Below are 21714 nucleotides of genomic sequence, written 5' to 3'. Positions count from 1 at the left end.
TTATTTTTTGATTTTTAGCATATTATTAAGTTTCACCGTGCATCAAAAGCAAATAAAAAACCCATGCAGTTGCCAAGATCTATGGTTAAATCATTACTTTACCAGATTCTTGATGGTATCCATTACCTCCATGCAAATTGGGTGCTTCACAGAGACTTGGTAAGTATGATTCTTTTAAATTCATCAATATGTTTTTTTCTCCTCTTTTAAAAAATATCTTTTCTTCTTGGTACAATTATAATAAAACGTTAATTATAGAAAATTTTGAAAATACACATAAGCAAAAGAAGGAAATAAAAACCTATAAACCTACAATCAAAAGAGTACCATTATTAACACTTGATGTATATGTGATTCCATTGTATTTATGCATAGCTATAAAATGTCAGTGTGATTTTTAAGCAAATGATTACTGCATAATTTTAATGGAGTAATTGCATGTGAAAAAAGTATGTTTCAGTCCAGTTGTTCTTCGTCTTATTGTTCATCATTAGTAAAAACATAATTAAAGACTAGGGTCTCATGTTTTTCCCTTAAGATCTAAACTGAAATGCTGACATGGCATCTGGTAAAAAGAATTTTGTTATCAGCATTAATAATAAATAAATGAATAAATAACTCTTAACAGGCGGGGTATACTTAGGCAAATTAGCCATAATTCAAATGTTTGACTTTAATTTTTTATTCAGTATACATGTAACAACCATTTATTAATATCAAATTATATGCTAGATATTCATCTTCACATTGTTGTCAGTTTATGTTGATGAGTTTTTTTGTTTGTTCTTAAGAAGATATGATTATGTAATAGCTGTAGTCCTCATTTTATCCTCAGTTGATCATTGGAAGTTTTGTTTTGTGCCCTCTATGCCCAAAGTGATATCATGATCATTTTTGTCTTAGGCCTTTGAGAATTCTAGATATATGGTAGGGATACATCTAGGTCGGTTCCATTTTATTAACTGAGGAGAGGTGTTTATTAAAGAAAAAATGAATGTGTAAAGAGACCTAGTTGGTGTCCCTCAGTACCTTGTTAGTCAGGCCTAGTGATACGACTTGATCACCTCTTGCTGTGACATTGTAATTAAATTAAAGCCAGATGATAGTGCCCACAAAAGATGCTTTACCATTTTAACAGAAATGGTAAATATAATTTTTATTTTAACAGAAATGATAAATTATAATTTTTAACTGAAAGGTTCTTCAAGATTTCCACCTAACTGCTGTTTACTATTAGCCATAAGTCAGCATGTTTTAAAATGATTGTTGGGTATATGAGGTTGTTCTTATCATGACATGACCTCCTTCATAAATGGGCTTTTAATCTACTATATGCTTAATTTAACCTATGAGAGTTATATTTTTGAGGTTATAATCTTGTTTGAATCATTGATCAGAGTCTTTTATTGAGGGTTAATTTGAGCTCTTCTCTCTTGTTTCACAAAATTGTATATTTTGTTCTAAGCAGCATAGTTTAATACATTTTACTCATAATATTGTCACCTGACTATCCACTGGTACTAAAACTCAGTATGACCAGGACTGAGTTTTCTCCCATCCAAACTTGCTGCTGCTTTAGTGTCCTCTATTTTGGTTATGGCATTATACTCTTCTTCGCCTAGAAACTTCTTTTATCTCTTTGCAGACTCTTTTTTGCACTCTGCATACAGAACTTGCCAAATTCTTTCAGTATTGTCTCTAAAATATCTCTTCCGTTCATATCTTTTCTTTTTTAATGTCCTAATGCTAAAACTGAACCATTCATCTATTTTTATCTCTAGTGCCTCACTCCTAGTTCAGGCCTTTATTATCTCTTTCTTGTGTTATGCTACTAGCCTCTTAACTTATCTCCTTGTCAACAATCTCTTTCTCCTCCAGTCCACTTTAGACCTTCTAACTAATTACTCAGCTCCTGCTCAAGAACTCTGAAATATTATTTATTTTTTGACACAAGCTCTCCCTCTGTCACCGGGGCTAGAGTGCAGTTGTGTCATCATATTTATAGCTCACTGCAGCCTCCAATTCCTGGGCTCAAGCAATCCTCCTGCTTCAGCTGGGACTACAGGCATGTGCCACCAGGCCCAGCTAATTTTTCTATTTTTTGTAGAGATCGGGGTCTCTATTGCCCAGGCTGGTCTCTAACTGCTGGGCTGAAGCTATCCGCCCACCTTGGCATCCTAAAATGCTAGGATTACAGTTGTAAGCCACCGTGCCTGGCCAAGAACTTTGAAATAGTGCCTCATTGCTTACAGATGAAAGCTCTAGTTCCTTATTTGGCTTTCAGGGTCTTACCAGATGTAGCTCCAACTGTTTTTAAAATTCTTCTCTATTCCTGGTCATTTTTCACATATACTTTACTACTAAACTATTGGTTGTTCCTGTATCCTACTGAGATTTCCTGCCTCAATGGCATTTATTTCCCCTGTCTTAGCTACATATTCAAATACTTCTTGTCTTTCAGGGTCCAGCAGAAATGTTAAAACTTTTCCTCATGTCTATTTCTACCTGGAAATAATCTCTTCTTGTTATTGGTTCCTGTTGTGCTTCATTTTTACTTTTCTCATGGTGTTTATCTATTAGTATTATAGTAATTTATATAGATGTCTTAGATCGTCTCCTGGCCTGTAAACTTCTTAAAAGAGCAGGGTCTACATCTGCTTCTTTTTGTATACCACTACCCCTGTACACAAGAGGTGTTGAGAAAATATTTCCTCCATGAATGAATATTATCAGTGGGGATATTATTACATTTTTTGGATCAAGTATTTGAGCACACTGTCCTCAGTGAACATTTATTACTTTCTTGTATGTCTAAAGCGTGGAGGGATAGGGACAGTACGAACAGGACTGCATCAAAGACCTTCTTCTCAAGGAGCTTCCAGTCTGAGAGAAGAAATGTGATATGCCCACAATTATACTGTAAGATAGATGAGAGGGACTGTGCTTGTAGCTGCATGAGTGGTACAGACTAAATGCTATTCAAGGTCAGAAGAGGTTCTGAGTAGGGGTTACAGGAAAGTATCAGAGAGCAGGTGGCATTTGAGCTGGACTTTGAAGGATGAGTAGAATTTAAATAAGAGATTTAGGGGATGAAGGTAACCTAAGGGAGTGTTGGATGTAAAAATTCTGAGGTTAGAAAGCACTTGGATTATCTCAAAAAAGGGCGTGGTGTTCTGCCTGGCTGAAATATGGATACGCCGAATTGGGGTAGCATGAAGTAAGACTAGAAACATGGGTTGGAGCCTGATTGAGACAGGCCCTAAATATCAGGCTAGAGAGTTTCGGGGTCTTTTTGTTTGTTGAAGTACTGAAAGTTTGTGAGCAACAGAATGAAGTTTTTTCCCTCACTAAAGAAACCAACACTGATTATTATTACTTTGTCCATAGCGTGAACACAATATTGAAAATGTGTTCTGAATGTGGTTCTGATCTGGGATAGCACTTGTTTATGTTTTACCCACACATTTACTGAAGGCCTCCACTCCTCAAGTAACTCTTATAAGATTTGAAATTTTGAACCAACAGGAATCTAGGCTGCAACAGCCTCCCAATTCTTTTCACTGATCATGAGTCCTTTTATCTGTATATATTGTCATGGTTTTGCCAAAGTACTTTCAGGAGTAGAAGATTTAAACTGTATGTTTACTTTATAGATACAATCTGTAGTAGATACAGAAATATAAAATATACCATGTATGAATATGGGAATGATGGAGACATTTGAAAAATCATTTTTTTGTGAGCTTAGGAGTAGAACTGCTGTTTTAGTCAATGATTAATTTTTTTTTAATGCTTCGTTTTCTATTGCTATAAGAAATCTGGCTTGACACTATTTGTTAGTCACCACCGTTTCAGAGTGCTCACCAAATTTTCATTTGATTGAGAAACCTGGAAAATCCATACAATTAAAGGTGTTAGAGAGTAAATATAAATTTGCAGTGCAATAATATAACCCCTGAAAAAGTAAATAAAAGCCAGTGTTTTGGACATCACACACAGAAGCATTACATCATCAAAAAGATCAGTATTTTTCATTATAATTGATTTTCTATCAGGAAGAGTATTTTAATTATGTCATTTGGATCCTAGAATTTAGTACAGAAATAGAGAATTTAAATAAAGTCACCAAAAAGATCATTTAAATTGAGGAATTGCTTTAAAAGGAAAGGAGAAAGAGAGCTAAATGTATTCATCTTGGCTGAGAGACAGTGAAGTAGAGACATAAGTCTACAAATATTTGGAACTTGTAAACACCAAGAGAGAAAAGATGTATTTTAACTTTGCAGCAGGATATAACTAAGAGTAAGAAGATGAAATACAGGATGACTCATTTTTATGGGATTACTATTTTGGTCAACTGGAGGAATGCCAAGACATAGTTTATCTCTTATTCAAAATTATGAGCTTCTTGAGAGCAAGGTCCATATCTCAGTAATTTTTCTGGTCCTCGAATTGGCATATTGTTTGTGTTCATAAGTTGCGTGAATTCAGCAAAGCATCTGACAGTTTCACATTATTCTTCGGCAAATATAGAGAATTTCTGGCTAAATGATAACATTATTAAGTGGATTTATGGCTCTTTAGTTTTAGAATATTGCTACTGGATCACTGGCATAAATTGAACTATCAGTTAGACTATCTTTTTTCCCCTATTATATCCCAGTACGTAGCACACTATAAGCACTAGGTCTTTACTGAATAAAGTATCTGAATGAAAGCTCCCAGGCCTTGACCCTAACTCTATCTTTTAAAAGATATTTATGGAGGTTTCATTTCAAAACTATAACTTGGGTTTTGAATAATAATTATTTTCATATTAATGAGTGAATGTGCAGTCTTTTGAAGTGTATAGACACAAATTACTATATGATCTACAAACATGGTACAGTATATGGAAATTTTATGAGATCCAGTTGAGAGAGAAAGTAATTTTTTTTCCTGAATCTTTTGGGTTTTGTTACCGATTAGTATCTACTAAACATTTTTGGATTGTCAAAAAGTCATTTCTGTCACAGACCAACAGACTTGTTTATACTATTAGAGATCTCCTAGAATAGTAATAATAACAAAAAACCCCTTCCAATACTTTGAGTCAGATATGATTTCAGTTGATTAAAGAAAATGATGCAACCTGTAGTCTTAGCTACTTGGGAGGCTGAGGCAAGAGGATCCCTTGATCCCAGGAGTTTGAGTCTAGCCTGGGCAACATAGCAAGATCTTGTCTCTAAAACAAAATTTTTTTTTTTAATTAAATGTTATTTGAATCTTGTTGTTATCCTTTTTATTTAGTGGAAATATAATAAAATGCCGAAAGTCCCCTTCTTTCATATATAATTTTTCCATGTATAAAATTTGCACAAGTGATAGGGTTTGGGGTTCTAAAGAGCTAAAAAAGATTATTATAAAAAATGTTATAATTATCCCTTCCCTTTTAGAAACATTCTTCAGTGATTTATTTTCAGAATTCAGAATATGTTCCTTAATTTTCTCCTCCTCTCCTCTCCCCTCCTCTTCTCCCCTCTCCCCGTTATTTATTGAACCAAAAGTTTACTTAGTACAGAGGGTATGTTCAAGGGAGATTTAGAATTCATCACTTTGAACATACCTAGAGGTTTCCATCTTTTTAGACAGTCTGAGGCCTATGTTTAACACTAGTATTAGTACTTTCTTATTTATATATTTGTGTAAAGCAGAGGCAAAAATGCAAAGAAAAATTTAAGTAATGGCAAAAACATTGTTTTCCAAGGTGAGTAATTCTGCTGAGTTGTAACAGCTGGCTGAGAGGCAGTGAAAAGACACCATGCGGAAGCATGAAAAAGATCTTTAGCAAAAGAGAGTATTTAAAGACATCACTGTTTGAAAGTCCAGCACAGTGTATATGAAAGTCAAAGACTGCCCTCTGTTTTTACTCAGCTGGAAGAAAAATGCTATACTGTTAATCTTTCTGAAAGTTTGATTAAAATAAGTGCTCAGTGGTTACAGAAATCTCTGCGTGCAGCACAGCTTCTCTTCATATGTGGCCTGACAAGGAGATACAGCAAGTCTTTAATTTTATCTCGATTAAACAGGGCCTGATAAGGCAAATGTGTTATACTTCAAGGAAACCCTCCCTTAAAATCTTACTGTAACCCTCATGCCAGCCAGCATTTTGTAGGCGTTTTAATATTGTTTTAGAGTTTTAGCCTTACTTGGTTCTTATATGGAAGCTTTGAGAGCCTATACTTTAAAAAAAATTATTTCTGAGATAGCTAATCTTGATCCTTAAGCCTCAGTTTATTTTTTAATATCTGTAAAATGGGGATAGTCGTAGGCAATTTACATGGTTATTGACCCCTAGACTTACATCTTGAGTTCCTGAATTCCTCCTAATTTCCCTTCTGTACATTCTTTCTTTATCCCATCAGTAGCCCAAATATGCCGTTTCTTTTAACCTCTTTCCTCCCCAGAATTCCTTTAGCCTGATATTCTTCCTAGCCCCTTCTGCTTTACAAAGTAGAGACCTAGTATAAATATGTGAAACATGCCTCTTAGTGTTTTAAAAATAAAAAAAAGTAGACTGTGTTTATTCCTGTTTATATTTAAATATTGCAAATATTTTTGCCAAATCTTCATATTTAAAAATATGAATGTTTAAGCTTGATTAAATGAGATCAAAATTAACAAGTTCTTCAAACTTACTTTTATTCTTCTTTCTTGAATGAGATAGTAAGAAAGGCTTTGGAGGTAACAATTCCATGCTAGTCAAACGACTTTCTATTTGTTATTTTTTATTTGATTTATTAAGTTAACATTCTACTTAAAGGGAGTTATGGCAGGAGGTGGTACTTATTTTAATATGATGTAATCATTCTAATTTCTGTTAAAATGCAGAGCTAACAATTAAAAAGCAAAATATGGCTTGGATATCTTCTAACCTGCAATTTTAGGTGATTTGGACAATTACAAATCTTGTTATGCTGAAGAATCATCCTAGCTTTCTTGCCGGTAACCTTTGGTTCCTAACTAGTTCCTTAGAGCTGGATCCTTGACAGTCTTGGCAGGTCTGCAGTCTGGAGGCCTTTGATGGTAGTGATGTCATTCGTAAGCAAGACTCCTGTCCTTCTGCCACTACATGAGGCCTTGCAAAGATCAGATGAGATGTTTCTTACAGTGCTTGTTTTGGATCCTGTGACACACACCTTACATACATAAGGAGGTAGTATTGAGGTGTTTTCTAAAGATGGGCTTTTTCTTTTTTTTTTTTGCATGACAGTTTTCCCATCATATGTACCCATCGCCCAGTAACTGGAGCTTTCAACAGAGTCTTGCACATTTGTCAGTTTTAGTATTATGCTCCACCATCTGTTCCATGGTCAGAGGATGCACACTAAGAATCACACTACCATGAAGGCAAGCTTTAAAGTGGACAGAGTTTGACTCACAGTGACATATAAGGCCCCTTAATGGTTAGCTCAGGGACGGGGCTTGTTTGATGTCCCTGACTTTAACATAAAGTTTTAATAGCCTGTACTGACAAACACATGTGTTTAGAAGGCTGTTTCCCAAACTAAGAGGGCATAATCAAGATGTATTCCATAGACAGCAATGGCAGGAACTGGGTAGGAACCAAAGGTTCCAGACAGGAGTCCTAGTACTTTGAGGTCTGTGATAAAAACTGAAGAATCCATTCAGGCATGCTAATTTTATTAAATTAATTTCATTGAGGTAGAATTTATATACAATAAAATGTACACATTTTAATTACAAATTGATGGGTTTTGATAAATGTGTACTCAGGTAATTACCACCATAGGCATTCTATTAAACTAGCAACATAGATCCCTTATTGAGAATGAGGGGATCTTGTGTGCAAGAACTTATAATTCATTTTACCGGGAAATTACAGATGATGGTTATTTTGCAGAACCATATTCTCAACTAAGCACACATCTGGGTAGAAGTCTTCTAGAGGTGAGGGCCATAAATCAATTAAGTACTGTTCATTTTCCCAGTGTGCTTTTGCTCTCACAACTCTGGCCTGGAGTGCATCTCTGAAAGAACTGGGTTCTTACCTGGATCTGCCACTGTGTGTAGAGTGAACTTGGTCAAGGTTCTGGGCCTTTCACCTCTGTAGCCCTCTGTTTTTTATCAGTAAAGCTAAGGTTTGATAATTTCCATCTCTGTCTGACACTCTTAATTTTTCATGCTAATAAGACTGACTTATTTGATTTGAATGTAGATGTTACACCTGTAAATAGAAAGCTACTCTCTACTAGTGTTGCTTCTCTGAGGAGAGACTGTACTTGTTAATGAACAGGATAGAATCCCAATGCCTTTGTAGCTTTATGCCTGCCATTGATGTCAATGTGGAATACATCTTGATTATACTCTCTTGGTGACCTTGATATTAGTTAGGTAAACAGCCTTCTAGATACATATATTTGTCTTGCATTGAGCTTTTTATAATGGTTGCTTTTTATTGGTTCTTGTTAGAGAAGAGAAAACCTTATCTCTGCTGTTCAGGCCTATAACCACTCTCAAAAGACAGACAAAGAAGTGCATTGTTAACTGTTGGCAGTGCTGGGTTGGCAGGCATTGTTTACTGTGAATACCAAAGTTTGATTAACATAAGTGTTGTATTACAGATACCACTAGACCAGTTTAAGGTAAAATGAAATTAATCACAGCATTAATATTTTAGGCTGCTCCTGATTTACAGATAGCCTGTACCTTGCTCTAAATACATAATTTTGAACTGGAAAGGCATTTTTGCTTAGAAATAACATTTTAAACAGTAGTTAGGTATCTGAAGTATGACATTAATGGAATTATGGAAACTAATTGTCATTTTAAACTAGATTATTTATTTCTAACTGAATTTCTATGAAGGGAAGTACTGGTTTACAGACTTAGAATATTTGCATTACAAACATATTTTAACTTCCTAGTATGTACCAGACACTATGCTGGTCACTAGGAATATGGGGATTAATAAAATACAATCCCTTCCCTCAACGAGTGCATGGTGGGGAAGATTCTATTGATTTACAGATCATCATAAAACAGCAAGGTTTAGAAATGCAATTATATATTCAAGGATCAGCTAAGCATAAGGTACTGAGAGCAAGGAAGGAGAAGACCTAACCAGTTGGGAGGGGGGCTCTTTTGGAGAAACCATACTGTAGGGGTCAAGGGAGACTTCCCCTTCACCCTCTGAAGGTTCGCTAAAAAATCAACTCACAAAAGGCAGATTATTTGTAGACAAGGCATACAAACTTAATGTATATATGGGGAGAGTCACAGAGTGATTGGCCAACCCCAAGTGGGGGAAGTTTGGAAGCTTATATACCACCCTGGCAAAACAGGTTATGGGGAGAGTGGGGAGAAGAGGAATTACCAGGGAGAATGAATGGATCAGATATTAACTTGTAAATAGTTCTCTTTGACAGTCTGTTCAGGTGTGATTACATTCTTGGTTTTATGGGCAGGGGAAAAAAAACAGTTGTTCTCCTTGGTGGGTCTGGATCTTAGGTAGATAAAGGAACTTCACCATCTTTGGGAGAGACTGTAGGGATGGGTCAGAGAGACCTTGAGGCTTCTTCAGTTCAGCTTGTCAGGGAGCCATATTTTGGGGTATTGGTTTCTAAGCCTCAACAATACTGAGCTGAATCTAAAAGGATAAGTAGAAATTCAGGTGAAAACGAGTGGGTAGAGAGAGCATTTCAGGCAGAGGAGACAGCGTGAGTAGGGGTATAGGGTAACAGACTTTGGTGTTAATGGGACAAAGCAAAAAGTAGTAAAACAAGAGGCAGAAGAGAGCTAGGGGCCAGATTATGGTGGCTCTTAATTTTCCTGTTGAGAAGTTTGGATTTTTCCTGTGGCCAGTTTCCTGAGCTGTGCAGATTTTTGTTGAAGATAGACCAGTCAGACAGGCTTATGGAGAGTTGGATTGAGGATGTGGGGATAGCAGCTTTGTCACGTTGTTGCAGTTGGGAGAAATGAGGAAGGCCTTGAGTAGGGGAGAGGTGGTCAGCATAGACAGGAGGGAAGATAGATAGTAGATAAACAGGATGGAGGGTAGACAAATCTGAGGATTTATTAGGTTTGAAGGATAAAGGGGAGGGTGGAGTTCAGACTTCTGCTCTTGTTCACTGAGAAGGAAATAACCAGGCAAAGAGGTAGTTTGGACAGTGAAAAATAATAATTCAATTTGGACAAGCTGAGTTTGAGATGATTGTGGAGATGGCCCACATACAGTTGGCATATCTCTAAGATATATGGAAGGTTAGAGATCTACAGGTATAGATTTGGGAGTCATTAGCATATAGGTGATTTTTGAAACCCTGAAATAAACTAAAATCAGAATTTTTTGTTTTGTTTTGCTTATAAATTATCTTATTCAAGTTAAAAAATAAGAATCTTTAAAAACCTGGCTGGGTGTGGTGGCTCATGCCTGTAATCCCAGCAATTTGGGAGGCTGAGACAGGAGGATTGCTTGAGGCCAGGAGTTTAAGACTAGCCTGGGCAACATAAGGAGACCCTGTCTCTAACAAAAAAAATAGAAAAATTAGCTGGGCGTGGTGGTGCACACCTGTAGTCCCAGTACTCAGGATGCTGAGGCAGGAGGATCTCTTGAGCCTAGTAGTTTGAGGCTGCAGTGAGCTAAGATTAAGTCATTGCATGCTAGCCCAGGCAACAGAGGGAGACCCTATCTCAAAAAAGCAAAACAAATGAACAAATAAACAAAAACTCATATTCAGAAGTGAGCTTGTCATGTTTTGGGGTAAGTGCTTACTTTAGTTTCTTCCAACTTGTTTTCCAGTTGGGAACTTGCCTATCAAAGGACACTCATACCTCATCCCATAGCTGGATGGATTATGAGTGCTAACCATTGGTAATTTAGTTTATTCATTTATTTGTTTACTCATTCAACAACTATTTATTAATCATCTAGATTTCAGCAAATACGTAAAGTAGTGACAGAACTATCTTCCCTGTCTTCTAGGAGGTAGCAATCACAATGGTCAGATTCTCTATATTTTAAAATTCTTTATTATTTGATGAATGAGGTTGTTTTAAGGGGTAAACAGTTATGATAGACTAATGCTATTAGCAAATGACTATTTACAAAAAAAGAAAAAGAAAAAGGCATAGATTTTATTCCTAGGTAGTTCTCTATTAGTTATGACACAGCATCTTATTTGTTCAGCGTAAACAATGGAGAACAGTGTAAAGAAAGGAACATGAACTTGAGGGTTTCCTCCTGGGAATGTACTTCTGTATCAGATATGAGGAGGGTTGTGTCACCACTATATTTAAATGAAAGTACACTTGTAGCCATTACTATCAGACCTGCACTGTTCATTGTTTCATAAACTAGTGTAATTGATATCCTGATTGTTTTTGTTCCTATTATTCAGGATTATAGACAATTGTGTTTGTTTTTTTCCTCTAATCTTTATTGGTACTGATAAGAGCCATATTGTGAGTTTCATATTTTTATTTCAAATGTCCTGGGATGGGGAATGCAGAGCAAATGTAGTAGAATGATTGTGTACCTTTGGGGTGTTCTATTTAATGATGTGCCAATTAACCAACATAAATTTAACCCTGCGAAAAAATTGATTCTATAAAAGGAAAAAGCAAATCTGGGGTATATGTAAAACATCATGAATATAAATTCAAGAATTAACTAAATTCAGCTAAAATGTAGATAGTTCATGAATAGCTTCTGAGTAATCATATTATTTATCATGTGTTTCCCTTCCTTTTGCCTTTAAAATGCAATTTAACTAAAACAAAGCCTATAGCATTGACTTATCTGTCTGATTTTATTGCCGATAACTTAAATGTGAGGCATCCAACTCCTGCCATTTCTACTGTTTCTATGGTAACCAAAGTGTGCAAACCCAGCAGTATCACTTTCTTTCACAGCTGGCATTTTGTGTTCACAGTAAGAAGAGGAGTTTTAGTAAAGCATAGTCTGTGTTAATTGGGATGTAACTAGGTCAGAACAATTGTGGTATCCTTTCCTCATCCTTTTAGGTTTGTGTGTGGGTGAAGTTGTGTATGTGTGAACTGCAGTTTCCTTTTTTTTAAGCATATACTTTCACTGAAGTTAATCATCATTAAAGTTAGCCTTTTGAAAATAAAGCACATCTGTAAATACAATTCAGTATAGAATCTTGAGGATTGGATGGAGTTGCTCTGAAACGTGTAGACCCTTGAATATTTCCATTAAGAGAAACAAAATGATGGATGTGAAAATGCTTTGAAAAGTTAAATGCATTTTAATGGTGATTATATTATTTATTTTGTTGCTATCATTATTATGAAACATCAAGTATCTTGTAAACTTTATATTTATTTATTTGTTCTGAAGGGAACAGGTCATCCCAGTTAAGGGATGCACATTTAAAAATGACCCCCCTCTGCGATTCTAGGTTTTAACCTGGCTACAGGAGCCCTCCTCTGTCGATACCCCCCAAGCTCTGGGTTCCTTTTTCAGAATGTACAGAAGAGCTCATAAGTCACTGTTCTCCTAAATAGTGTCACTGCCTTTGGCCTCATCTTAGACTCTGCATGGGCAGCGCACACATAGAGCTTCCATAGCCTTCAGTATGTCATATCAAAGGTATTCTCTCCTAACTTCAGTATTAGCTAGATCTTCTTCTCTCTCATTCCATCGTATCCTCATGTCATTGTGGTGCTCATAGTCTCTGTTTCAACATAGCGTGACTGCAAGAGCTTCTAACAATAGTTAGCTAAGTGATCTAAAACCAGCTTCCTGTGTTTCTCACATTCAGCAGCTCATAATCTATTTTTATTTCTTATATGAAGCAATTTTGCTTCCATATCTCATACTTTGTAGTGTTTTTTATCTTACTATCTTCATTTGGGAAGGGTTTAAAGGTCAAGCTTTAAGAATGACAAGTAATATAGCAAATGGCTTATTTGATAATTTTATAATTTTAAAAATTGTTATGTCCCCCAGAGATCCCATTCTCACTAAGGACTTCCAAAGTGTACTCTAAATCTGCCTTTACCTTCTTTCTACTGCTCCAAGCACTGTGACCTTGCCCTTGCCCTCCTGCCAACCTGTGGCAGCCCTCACCAACTCTCAGCATAGCCTAGACAGTGCTCAAGAACCTATCTAATGCTGATACTAAAATGACTTGGCCAAAAATGGAACCATTTGCAACAGCAAGCAAACCCTTCCTTGGGTTTTTTCTCGTTAGAATTGCCACAGCTGTATTTCTCTGTCCTTCCTGGCCCCCAATTTTATCCCTAGCCTTGTCTTCAGTTTATTAGGTGCACTTTTGCCTCAGGCCTTGCAACTTTCTTTTCCCTCTGCCTGCACCACTCTTCCCTTAGATCACAGCTTGCTCATTACTGCACTTCCTCAAGGTCTTATCACAAATGCTACCTTCTCAAGGAGGTTTTCTCTGAAAAATCTAAAATAATGCTTAAATAATGTTGAAGATAACCTGCCCAACCCACTCGGAACAATTCCTATTCACATTCCTTGCTTTATTTTTTGTCTTCATAATCTTCTTAACATAGGATACTTACAAAAGAATATTTGGAACATTTATGTAATTTACAAAGCATAGAAATACAGTGAACTGTCAAGAACCTATCACTTAACCCAATAATGGGAAGATTGCCAATAAAGTGCTTCTGTTTATGTTTTTTCCCCCATCCTATTCTCTTGCTCCTCCCTAGGGGTAACAGATATCCCAGATTTTGAATCTGTTATTCTCTTCTGTTTAAAATAGGCTTATCACATTTGTATGTATGCCTAAACAGTATGCTCTTTAGTTCTGCTTCGTTTTAAGCTTTGTGAAAATGGCATCCTGTTGTATATAGTCTTCTAAAACTTGCTTTCTTAGTCAACATGATGCTTCTAAGATTTGAACATGTTTTTACATTTATTTGTAATTCAGTGATTTTTCACTGCTGTTTTGAAATTCATTGTGTGACTCTAACCACATTTTTTTTTTAAATTACAATCTGGTATATATAAAAGTGGAATTACTGAGCCAAAGGGTATACAGTTGTTCGCTTTTGCAAGGTGATGCCAAATTGTTTTTCAAAGAAGTTGTACCAATTTATTCTACCACCAGCAATGTGTCAGAATTCCCACTGACCCACTTCCTATTCAACAGTTCTTCATTTTTAACCCATCTAGTAGATGTAAAATGGTATCTCACTGTGATCTTAATTTGCATTTCCTTCATTATTGATGAGGTTGAACGTCTTTCCATATGCTTATTGGTTAAACATGTTTCTGCTTTAGTTAAAATGCCTGTTTAGACATTTTGCCCATTTTTCTACTTGGTTGTTTTTTATACTGACTTGTAGGAGTTCTTTATTATGGATACCAAATCTTTATGCTTATATGTGTTGCAAATCCTTCTGCCAGTCTGTGCTTTGTCTTTTTATTTTCTTTATCTTTTGATGATTGGAAGTTTTTTTAATACAGCCAAATTTATTAGTCTTTTATGATTAGTGTTTTTTTGTCTTTTAGTCTTGTTAAGGAAATTCTTCCTACCTCAGAATCAAAAGATATTCTACATTTTTTTCCAAACATTTTAAAGTTTTGCTTTTTACATGTAAGTCTTTAATCTACCTGAAGTTGATGTGTGTATGGTATGAGGTGAGGATTGATTTTATGTGTATTTTCCATGTTTGGATAACCTGTCATGCCAATACCATTTAATGAATAGTTCCTCTTTTCTCTACTGATCTCAAATTCCTCATCCCTCAGGATCGTAGGTCCATCTAGGTTCTCTGCTCTATCCCATTGATCAGTTTGTCTGTCCCTGCGCCAGTATCATACTGTCTTAATGACTATAGCTTTGAAATGAGTCTTGACATCTTGTTTTGAGCCAGGATCTTAATTTATTTAGGACTTTTTACATGTCATTTAAGATAAGGTTTCATGGTGTTCTGCAAACAGATCTTCAAATCTTGCACATTCCCCCCTTTTTTTTTTTTCAATTTAAGAGACAGGGTCTTGCTCTGTTGCCAAGGCTGGAGTTGCAGTGGCATGATCATAGCTCACTACAGCCTCCAACTTCTGGGCTCAAGCCATTCTCCCATCTCAGCTTCCTGAGTAGCTATGTCTACAAGTGTGTACCACCATACCTGGCTAATTTTTAAATTTTTTTGTAGAGACAGGGTCTCACTAAATTGCCCAGGCTGGTCTTGAACTCCTGGGCTCAAGCGATCCTACTGCCTTGGCCTCCCAAAGTGCTGGAAGTATAGGTGTGAAATACTATGCCTGGCCAGAGTTAACATTTTATCGACTGCTCTTTTGAGCATTTCTCAAGATGCTTGTGTCATTTTCTTCTTTAATCTGTTGATGTGGTGATGAGCTTTTATAGATTTTCCTACGTTAAGCCGTCCTGGCATTCCTGTTCTTAGATTTGGTTTACTAATATTTTGTTTCATATTTTTGCATCTATACTCATGAGTGAGGTTGGCCTGAAATTTTTCTATTTCATGCTTTGTCTGATTTTCCTATCAAGATTATACTGGTGTTCTAGAATATGTTTGGAGCATTCCCTCTTTTTCCATTCTTTGACAGTATTTGAGTAATATTGAAACAATCTGTTCATTGAAAACTTGCCCCCAGTATCATATGGGGTTGGTATTTCTCAGGAAGTTTTTAACTACAGTTTCAATTTATTTAGCACTTCTTGGTTTCTTCAGGTTTTCTAATTCATTTTGAATCAATTTGTTCATTACATTTTCTTGATTTTGTTTATTTTGTATTCATTATAAAATTAATAGATACAAAGTTCTTCATAGGATTCTTTTATCCTTCTATCATCTCCTGGATCCATAGTTATGTTCCTTGTTGTCATTCGTGATGCACTTTATTTGCATCTTCTCTCTTCTCCCTCCAGTTGTCTCACAGGCTTCATAAATCCTCTCTGGTTCATAGATTTCTGCCCTTATCTTTACCTTTTTACTTCTACTTTCTTTTGGTTTATTCTCTCAAACTTCCCTCTCTTTTCTAAAACTTCTTAACTTGGGCACATAATTCATTATTTTTCAGCCTTTCTCCCTTACTAACATAAATATTTGAGGCTATAAGTTTCCTGAAGTGCATTATTGGCATCTACTGTCAGGCCTATGCTGCCTTTCTTTAACTTTCCAGCCAGAAGGACACGTTATTTGGAGTGGAGGTAAAAGTTGTAGATATCCCTAACGTCTTGTGAGATATGTGACCAGCATGCTTCAAGGAATGTTTCCTTTCTTTTTTTCTTTTCTTTTCTTTTTTAGTAATGGGGTTGAACTCCTGGGTTCAAGTGATCCTCCCATCTTAGCTTCCAAAATAGCTGGGACTACAGGCGCACACCCATTGCGCCTGGCTTGTTTCTTATGGAGCATGTAGTTGTTCTGGAAAGGTAGAGTCCCCCTGAGCACCTAATTTTGGCAATCTTTTGTATTTTCCATGTTTTGTTTTGTTTTTCCACAGTATTTATCAATATATGATGTGCTGTATCCTTGTTTATTGCCTTTCTCTTCTCACCAGAATGTAAGCTCTACGAGGGCAAGGATTTTTGCCATTTTTGTTTTCTGCTGCATCTTTAGTGTCTAAACCACTGCCTGTTACTTAGCATGTGATCTGGTCAATCAGTATTTGTTGAATGAATAAGGGTGGAGAGGATGGTGTAAAAAAGTGAAAAGCAATGTCAAATCTTGAACTTTGGCCTTGAAATGCTTTTATACGTTCCTCTATGACCCTCATCAGAGTTAGAGTGTCCTTACATTTCCCTCGACTATTGTAGCCCATTTCCAGCTGGTCTCTCTGCCTCTCTACTTTGTGGTGCATTTATCCTTTCTACTCCGTCCTTCACATCACTGCCAGACTTGCTTCCTAAATATAGATCTGATTATCTCACTGTTCTGTCTTGGCTTTGCCTGTAGCATAAATTCCAGTTTCTTTAATGTGGCATTTTATTCCCGACATAGTTTTCTAGTCTTATTTCTACACTGGACATTTTATGCTCTAGTCATATCAAAACACAGGCTCTCAGTATACCATGTCTATGTCCTTATGTGACCATCCCCTTAACCTGTAGGGGATGAGCCTGAAAAGTCATTCCTTTTTTTTAATGCTTATCAAAATCTTAGTCATTCTTACTTAAAGTCACCCAAAGTCATCTTCCTAAAGACTATCCTGATGTACAATGGAAAAAATCATTCATTCACAGCAATTTTTCTTTTTCTTTTGATACTTTTCATAATCTGCCTCATGTTCTAAAAAGCTATCTCTGTCTTTCCCTACCAGATTTAAGCTCCTTAAAGTCAAGGTCTTCATGTTTTATTTATCTTTGTTCCTTGAAGGTCTGAAGTACAACATTTTATACAAAATGGGTCTTTGATAAATATAATAGTTGCCAGATTTGTATTTTGAAGGTCTAGATTCTGTCTGATGCTATTTTTCTCTTTCTGCTGTGGTGAGCCAATCCAGTCTTATGTTTTCAGTTATCACACTCCAGTGACAATAACTTCAAACCCAAATCTTCCTGTTCCCACTCCCCAGGTTAGTATGCCTTAGGCATTTCACATTGCTCAAACTCAGTATGTCATCTCCTTCTCTTGGTTATTTCCCATCCCAAACCAGTACCTCTCATAATTTTTCTATTTCTATAAAAAGGCACCAGCATCCTTTTAGTCACACAAACTCAAAACCTTGGCAAAATCTTTACTACCCCGCTTTTCTTAATCTTTTGACTTGAACCAGTCGAAAGTGCTGTTAATTTTCTCCTCTAAAATGCTTCTCAGCTCTATACCTCCCTCTTTGTTTCTGCTGACAAGACACTGGACAAAACTCTGATCACCTGACACCCAGTTCCATTAGCTCCCACTCTCCTGTATTCTCACTGCCTGTAACATGAGGGTCAGAGTACTTGACCTGGCATTTAAGACTATCCAGATCTAGGTTCATCCTACCGCCCTCAACATGGGCCCTCTTATTTCTGTCCAGCGAGACTTATTATGTGTCCTGTGCATCCCTGTTTACAGCCTTTGCCATCTCCTGTGGCATCCTTGCCTTCCCTGTACTCTGCCATGCTGGTTCCTGGTCATTTTTCAGGATCTGGCTAATGGACACTGTTCCCACCTCCGGCCCCATGAACATTTCCCTTAACAGTGAAATCTCTAGTTAATCGCTTCCTCCTTTGAAGTATTTTTTTAGTGCTTATTGTTTTCATTGAAATGTTCAAAGAAAATCACATTGGAAGGAATCTGAAAAGTAATCCAGTTTAATCTCTAACCCAAGACCTCAGTCGTCTCTAACTCATACATAGCATTATCTTCTAATATTATACGATGCTTCTTAATTTTCTTTCTACTTACATAGTGAGCATCTGGAGTTTAGGAACTTGGTTTTTACTGTGCTTTTGTTTTTTCTCTTAAAGCTTAGCATGGTTCTTTGTTCCTAGAAGACACTAAAATATATTCATTGATTGAATAAATGAGTCCAACAAGATAAAAACAACATATTTTCTCTCTGAAGAGTCTACACCGGAGACTGACTTGTCCCCCTCACCCAACAAAAACCTATCTCCACAGTTTCTCTGTTTCCAAATGTGTACAGATGAGGATGACTTAAAAAATGATAGAGATACATTTGCAGCCTACTCTTTTCTTTATACAGCTCTATATTAGCCTTGGTTTTTATTTTCCTACATCTTGAAATTATATTTGGAATACCTTGCTTTTGCATGTACTATAGCTGATACATGAATTGTAATGGAGTCTGTTGAATGTTAATCATGTTTTCCTATGGTAGCTTAGAAAATATTTAACAAGGAATGTTGCATTTGATTTACTTAAATAAAGGCAATTATGTTGTGGTTTGAGATTTTATAGAAAAATTTTCAACCACATAAACTCTTTCTTGGCAGTAAGCAGTTAGTTTATAATTTGTGCAGATTTAAAAATTATTAGTTTTATTCTACAGGGTGAATAGAAATGATAGCTTTAATTGCTTTGTAATTATTTTTATGATATAATTTTGAAAATAAGGTATGTTTCCATGGCAAGGATGTTTATATAAAGTTAGTACTAACTTCAGGTATGTCAAATGCTTTAACTGCTATGCAGAGGGTACTTAATATTTGATTATAGTTTTGATAAAAATACAGAAATGATATTTTCATATTATAAGAACTTTTCTCCATTTTAGAGCATGTCAAAAGAATAAACATAGTAATTTGAATGCTCTATTTTTATTTCTAGAAACCAGCAAATATCCTAGTAATGGGAGAAGGTCCTGAAAGGGGGAGAGTCAAAATAGGTAGGTAATATTCCTAAAATAATTTATGAAGAAACTGAAGTGACTGCAAAGATGCTTTCCCTTTTTAATACCCTTATTTAAATAGTTAATTTTAAAATTACTTCCTCATAATATTTTTAGAAAAGATGCTGGAAAATGTAGATAGATAGTCTATGAAACCCCTGGTTTTTTCCTCAAAGTAAAATTCTATAATTCTACGTTGAGGCATCACTGGAAATTAACAAGCAAGCTCACAAAAGCATTCATTCCCATACAGTATCCCGAGCATGTGTTTATCTCACCACTGCCATCCTGCACAGTCACCCTAAACATAATTCCCTAAATCTTGCTTTTGTCTCGGGTTTACCAAATGTTCTCTCTTTGAATACTTCCCTCCCCGCCCTGAACTAACACAAACAAACCCTCACAGGTTCTACCCAAACCACCCCAGGCCCGCACGTCCTGTGCCAGGTACTAACATATCTTTTCCAAATGAATGTATATGTTTACAGCCTCTTTCAGCTGCCTGTCGTAGATTAAGGCACTGGCAGGCGTCTTGCATCCCTGAAGGTTCTAAAAGAAATCAGCATCATTTGTACCTGTGACATATTTGCGGAAAAAATGAGCTAAGAAATGCTTTATTCTAATTCCTTTTAATAGAAATTACATTAATTGGATGTTCAATGCTTTTTAGAAGGAATTTGAAAGAAATTTTGTTCACCAGACTGCATTCTCTATTAGAATATAGTGTGCTAGAGGTAGTGAAAAATTGTGCTAACTTGACCTACTACAAATTCATGCTGTCCTACTTCAAGCCTGCCCTGCCACTTGTTTTTCTACTTCAGTTAACTCCGTAGCCCAATTCCTGAAGAAGCTGTTCTAAACTAACTTTCTTTTCTTTAAACCTCTACTCAGATTCATTCAAAAGCTTGTTGATGTTAATTAAGTACCCGGTGGCTGCTTTCCTTCTCTTCCCTCCCTCTCCCCTTTCCACCACTCCTTCTCACTCGCTTCTATTTTTATTATACTCTTAGATTTCTTTTCTTAGAGGCATTTATTGAGTCCCTACTTTTTGCCAGACACAGGTGAAAGGAGGGAGATAAAGGATGGTCCCTCTCTGTGAGAGACAGTAAAATAAACAGTTTACTATACAGTGTGATAGGTGTGTTCATATGTTACCTCATTTATTTTACACAACCATCCTGTAAAGGTAGATATTACAGATAGGGAAAACTGGAGTTAGAGAGGTTGTAGCTTGCTCAGCCTTTCAAAGCTAATACTTGAAGTCCAAGTCCTGAGATTCTTTCCCTACAAACATCCCTGCCTAGTGATACCAGAGCTGTCTGGTGTGACCTTACTGACCTCCACTTTTTGGTGGCTCTGCCTTTGAAACAGCCTCAGCGAAAGAGTGATTCTTCCCTTCCTAAGTCCCATCTACTTGTGCCCTTCCTAGCTTCTAAATATCTTCCTGCCATACTTAAACTCCCCATGTTACAGTATTGCCATTTTTCCTCTCTCAAGTTTCTCCTCCTCACCTTTAAACATAGTCCTTTTCCCAATTTTAAGATAAATCTTCATATTTATTTTCTTGTTTTCTATTTATTTACCCTCTTGTTCCTCTATTTCTGGAACACATGATGGTCACCCTTTGGTTTCACTTACCCTAATTTATTATAATCTGGTCTCTAATCCCATCCCTCTATCAAAATTCCTCTCTAAAAGGACACCTGTGACCACTACCTTACCAAATCTAGTGGCCTGTGTTAGTCACCGTTCTCCTTTACTGCAATAAACCATTTGTTTTTCTGACCAGTCTGGCTTTGAGGCTGTCTTCTCCCTTGGTCTTTGTGACATAACATAATTCCACTTTTCTACCTACAACTTTTGCTGTTCCTTCTGTGTTTTATTCATTATTGCCTCTTGCTCCTGTTAACCTATTGTTTCAGGACACTCTAGGCACTGACTTGGGACATAGCCTCCATCTACAATTATTTCTTCAGGGAATTGACAAGTTATGGCCTCAAAATCTTGGATTTTATGAAAATGGTTCTAAGATCTGGATCTGAGATTGTGGTCTCTCACCCTAGTTGGAGTCTTTATCTCTCTTTAGATGTCCTGTTGGCAACTTACACCCTGTTGTCCCAAACCAGATTTGTAGTCATCTTTTTATGTTCTCCCTTATTTATACCAGTTATTACATTTATCTCAGTCACTCAAGGCTAATGTCTTCTATTACTCCTCAACGTAAACTTCTGTACTCTGGCCAGGCCAGTTAGTTACCTTACTGTTCAGAGTTTTAGGATTGTTATTCTATCCAAAATTAGGGATAAAACCAGGGTTAAAAGTAAGCAATAATTGATGATAAAGATCTTGTGGACAAGCAATCTAGCTGACTAAATTGCCTTTAAATTATGTTTTAATAGCCATTATTTTTTAAA

General features: G+C 36.3%; 1 protein-coding gene across 2 annotated transcripts in view; it reads left to right on the top strand.

Annotated features, from left to right (window-relative positions):
* CDK19 (cyclin dependent kinase 19) overlaps positions 1–21714 on the top strand; it is a 134729-nt gene that overhangs the window by 92862 nt on the left and 20153 nt on the right. For both annotated transcript variants that reach the window (XM_069487996.1, XM_069487995.1), the window contains exons 4-5: positions 19–159; positions 19240–19297. In XM_069487996.1, coding sequence (XP_069344097.1) covers positions 19–159; positions 19240–19297 — 199 coding nt within the window. The remainder of the gene's footprint in view (positions 1–18; positions 160–19239; positions 19298–21714) is intronic.

The sequence above is a fragment of the Eulemur rufifrons genome, chromosome 15 (genome assembly GCF_041146395.1).
Source record: "Eulemur rufifrons isolate Redbay chromosome 15, OSU_ERuf_1, whole genome shotgun sequence".
Taxonomy (NCBI): Eukaryota; Metazoa; Chordata; class Mammalia; order Primates; family Lemuridae; genus Eulemur; species Eulemur rufifrons.
Note: the sequence above shows the minus strand (reverse complement) of the source record. Positions and strands in the feature narration are given on the sequence as shown.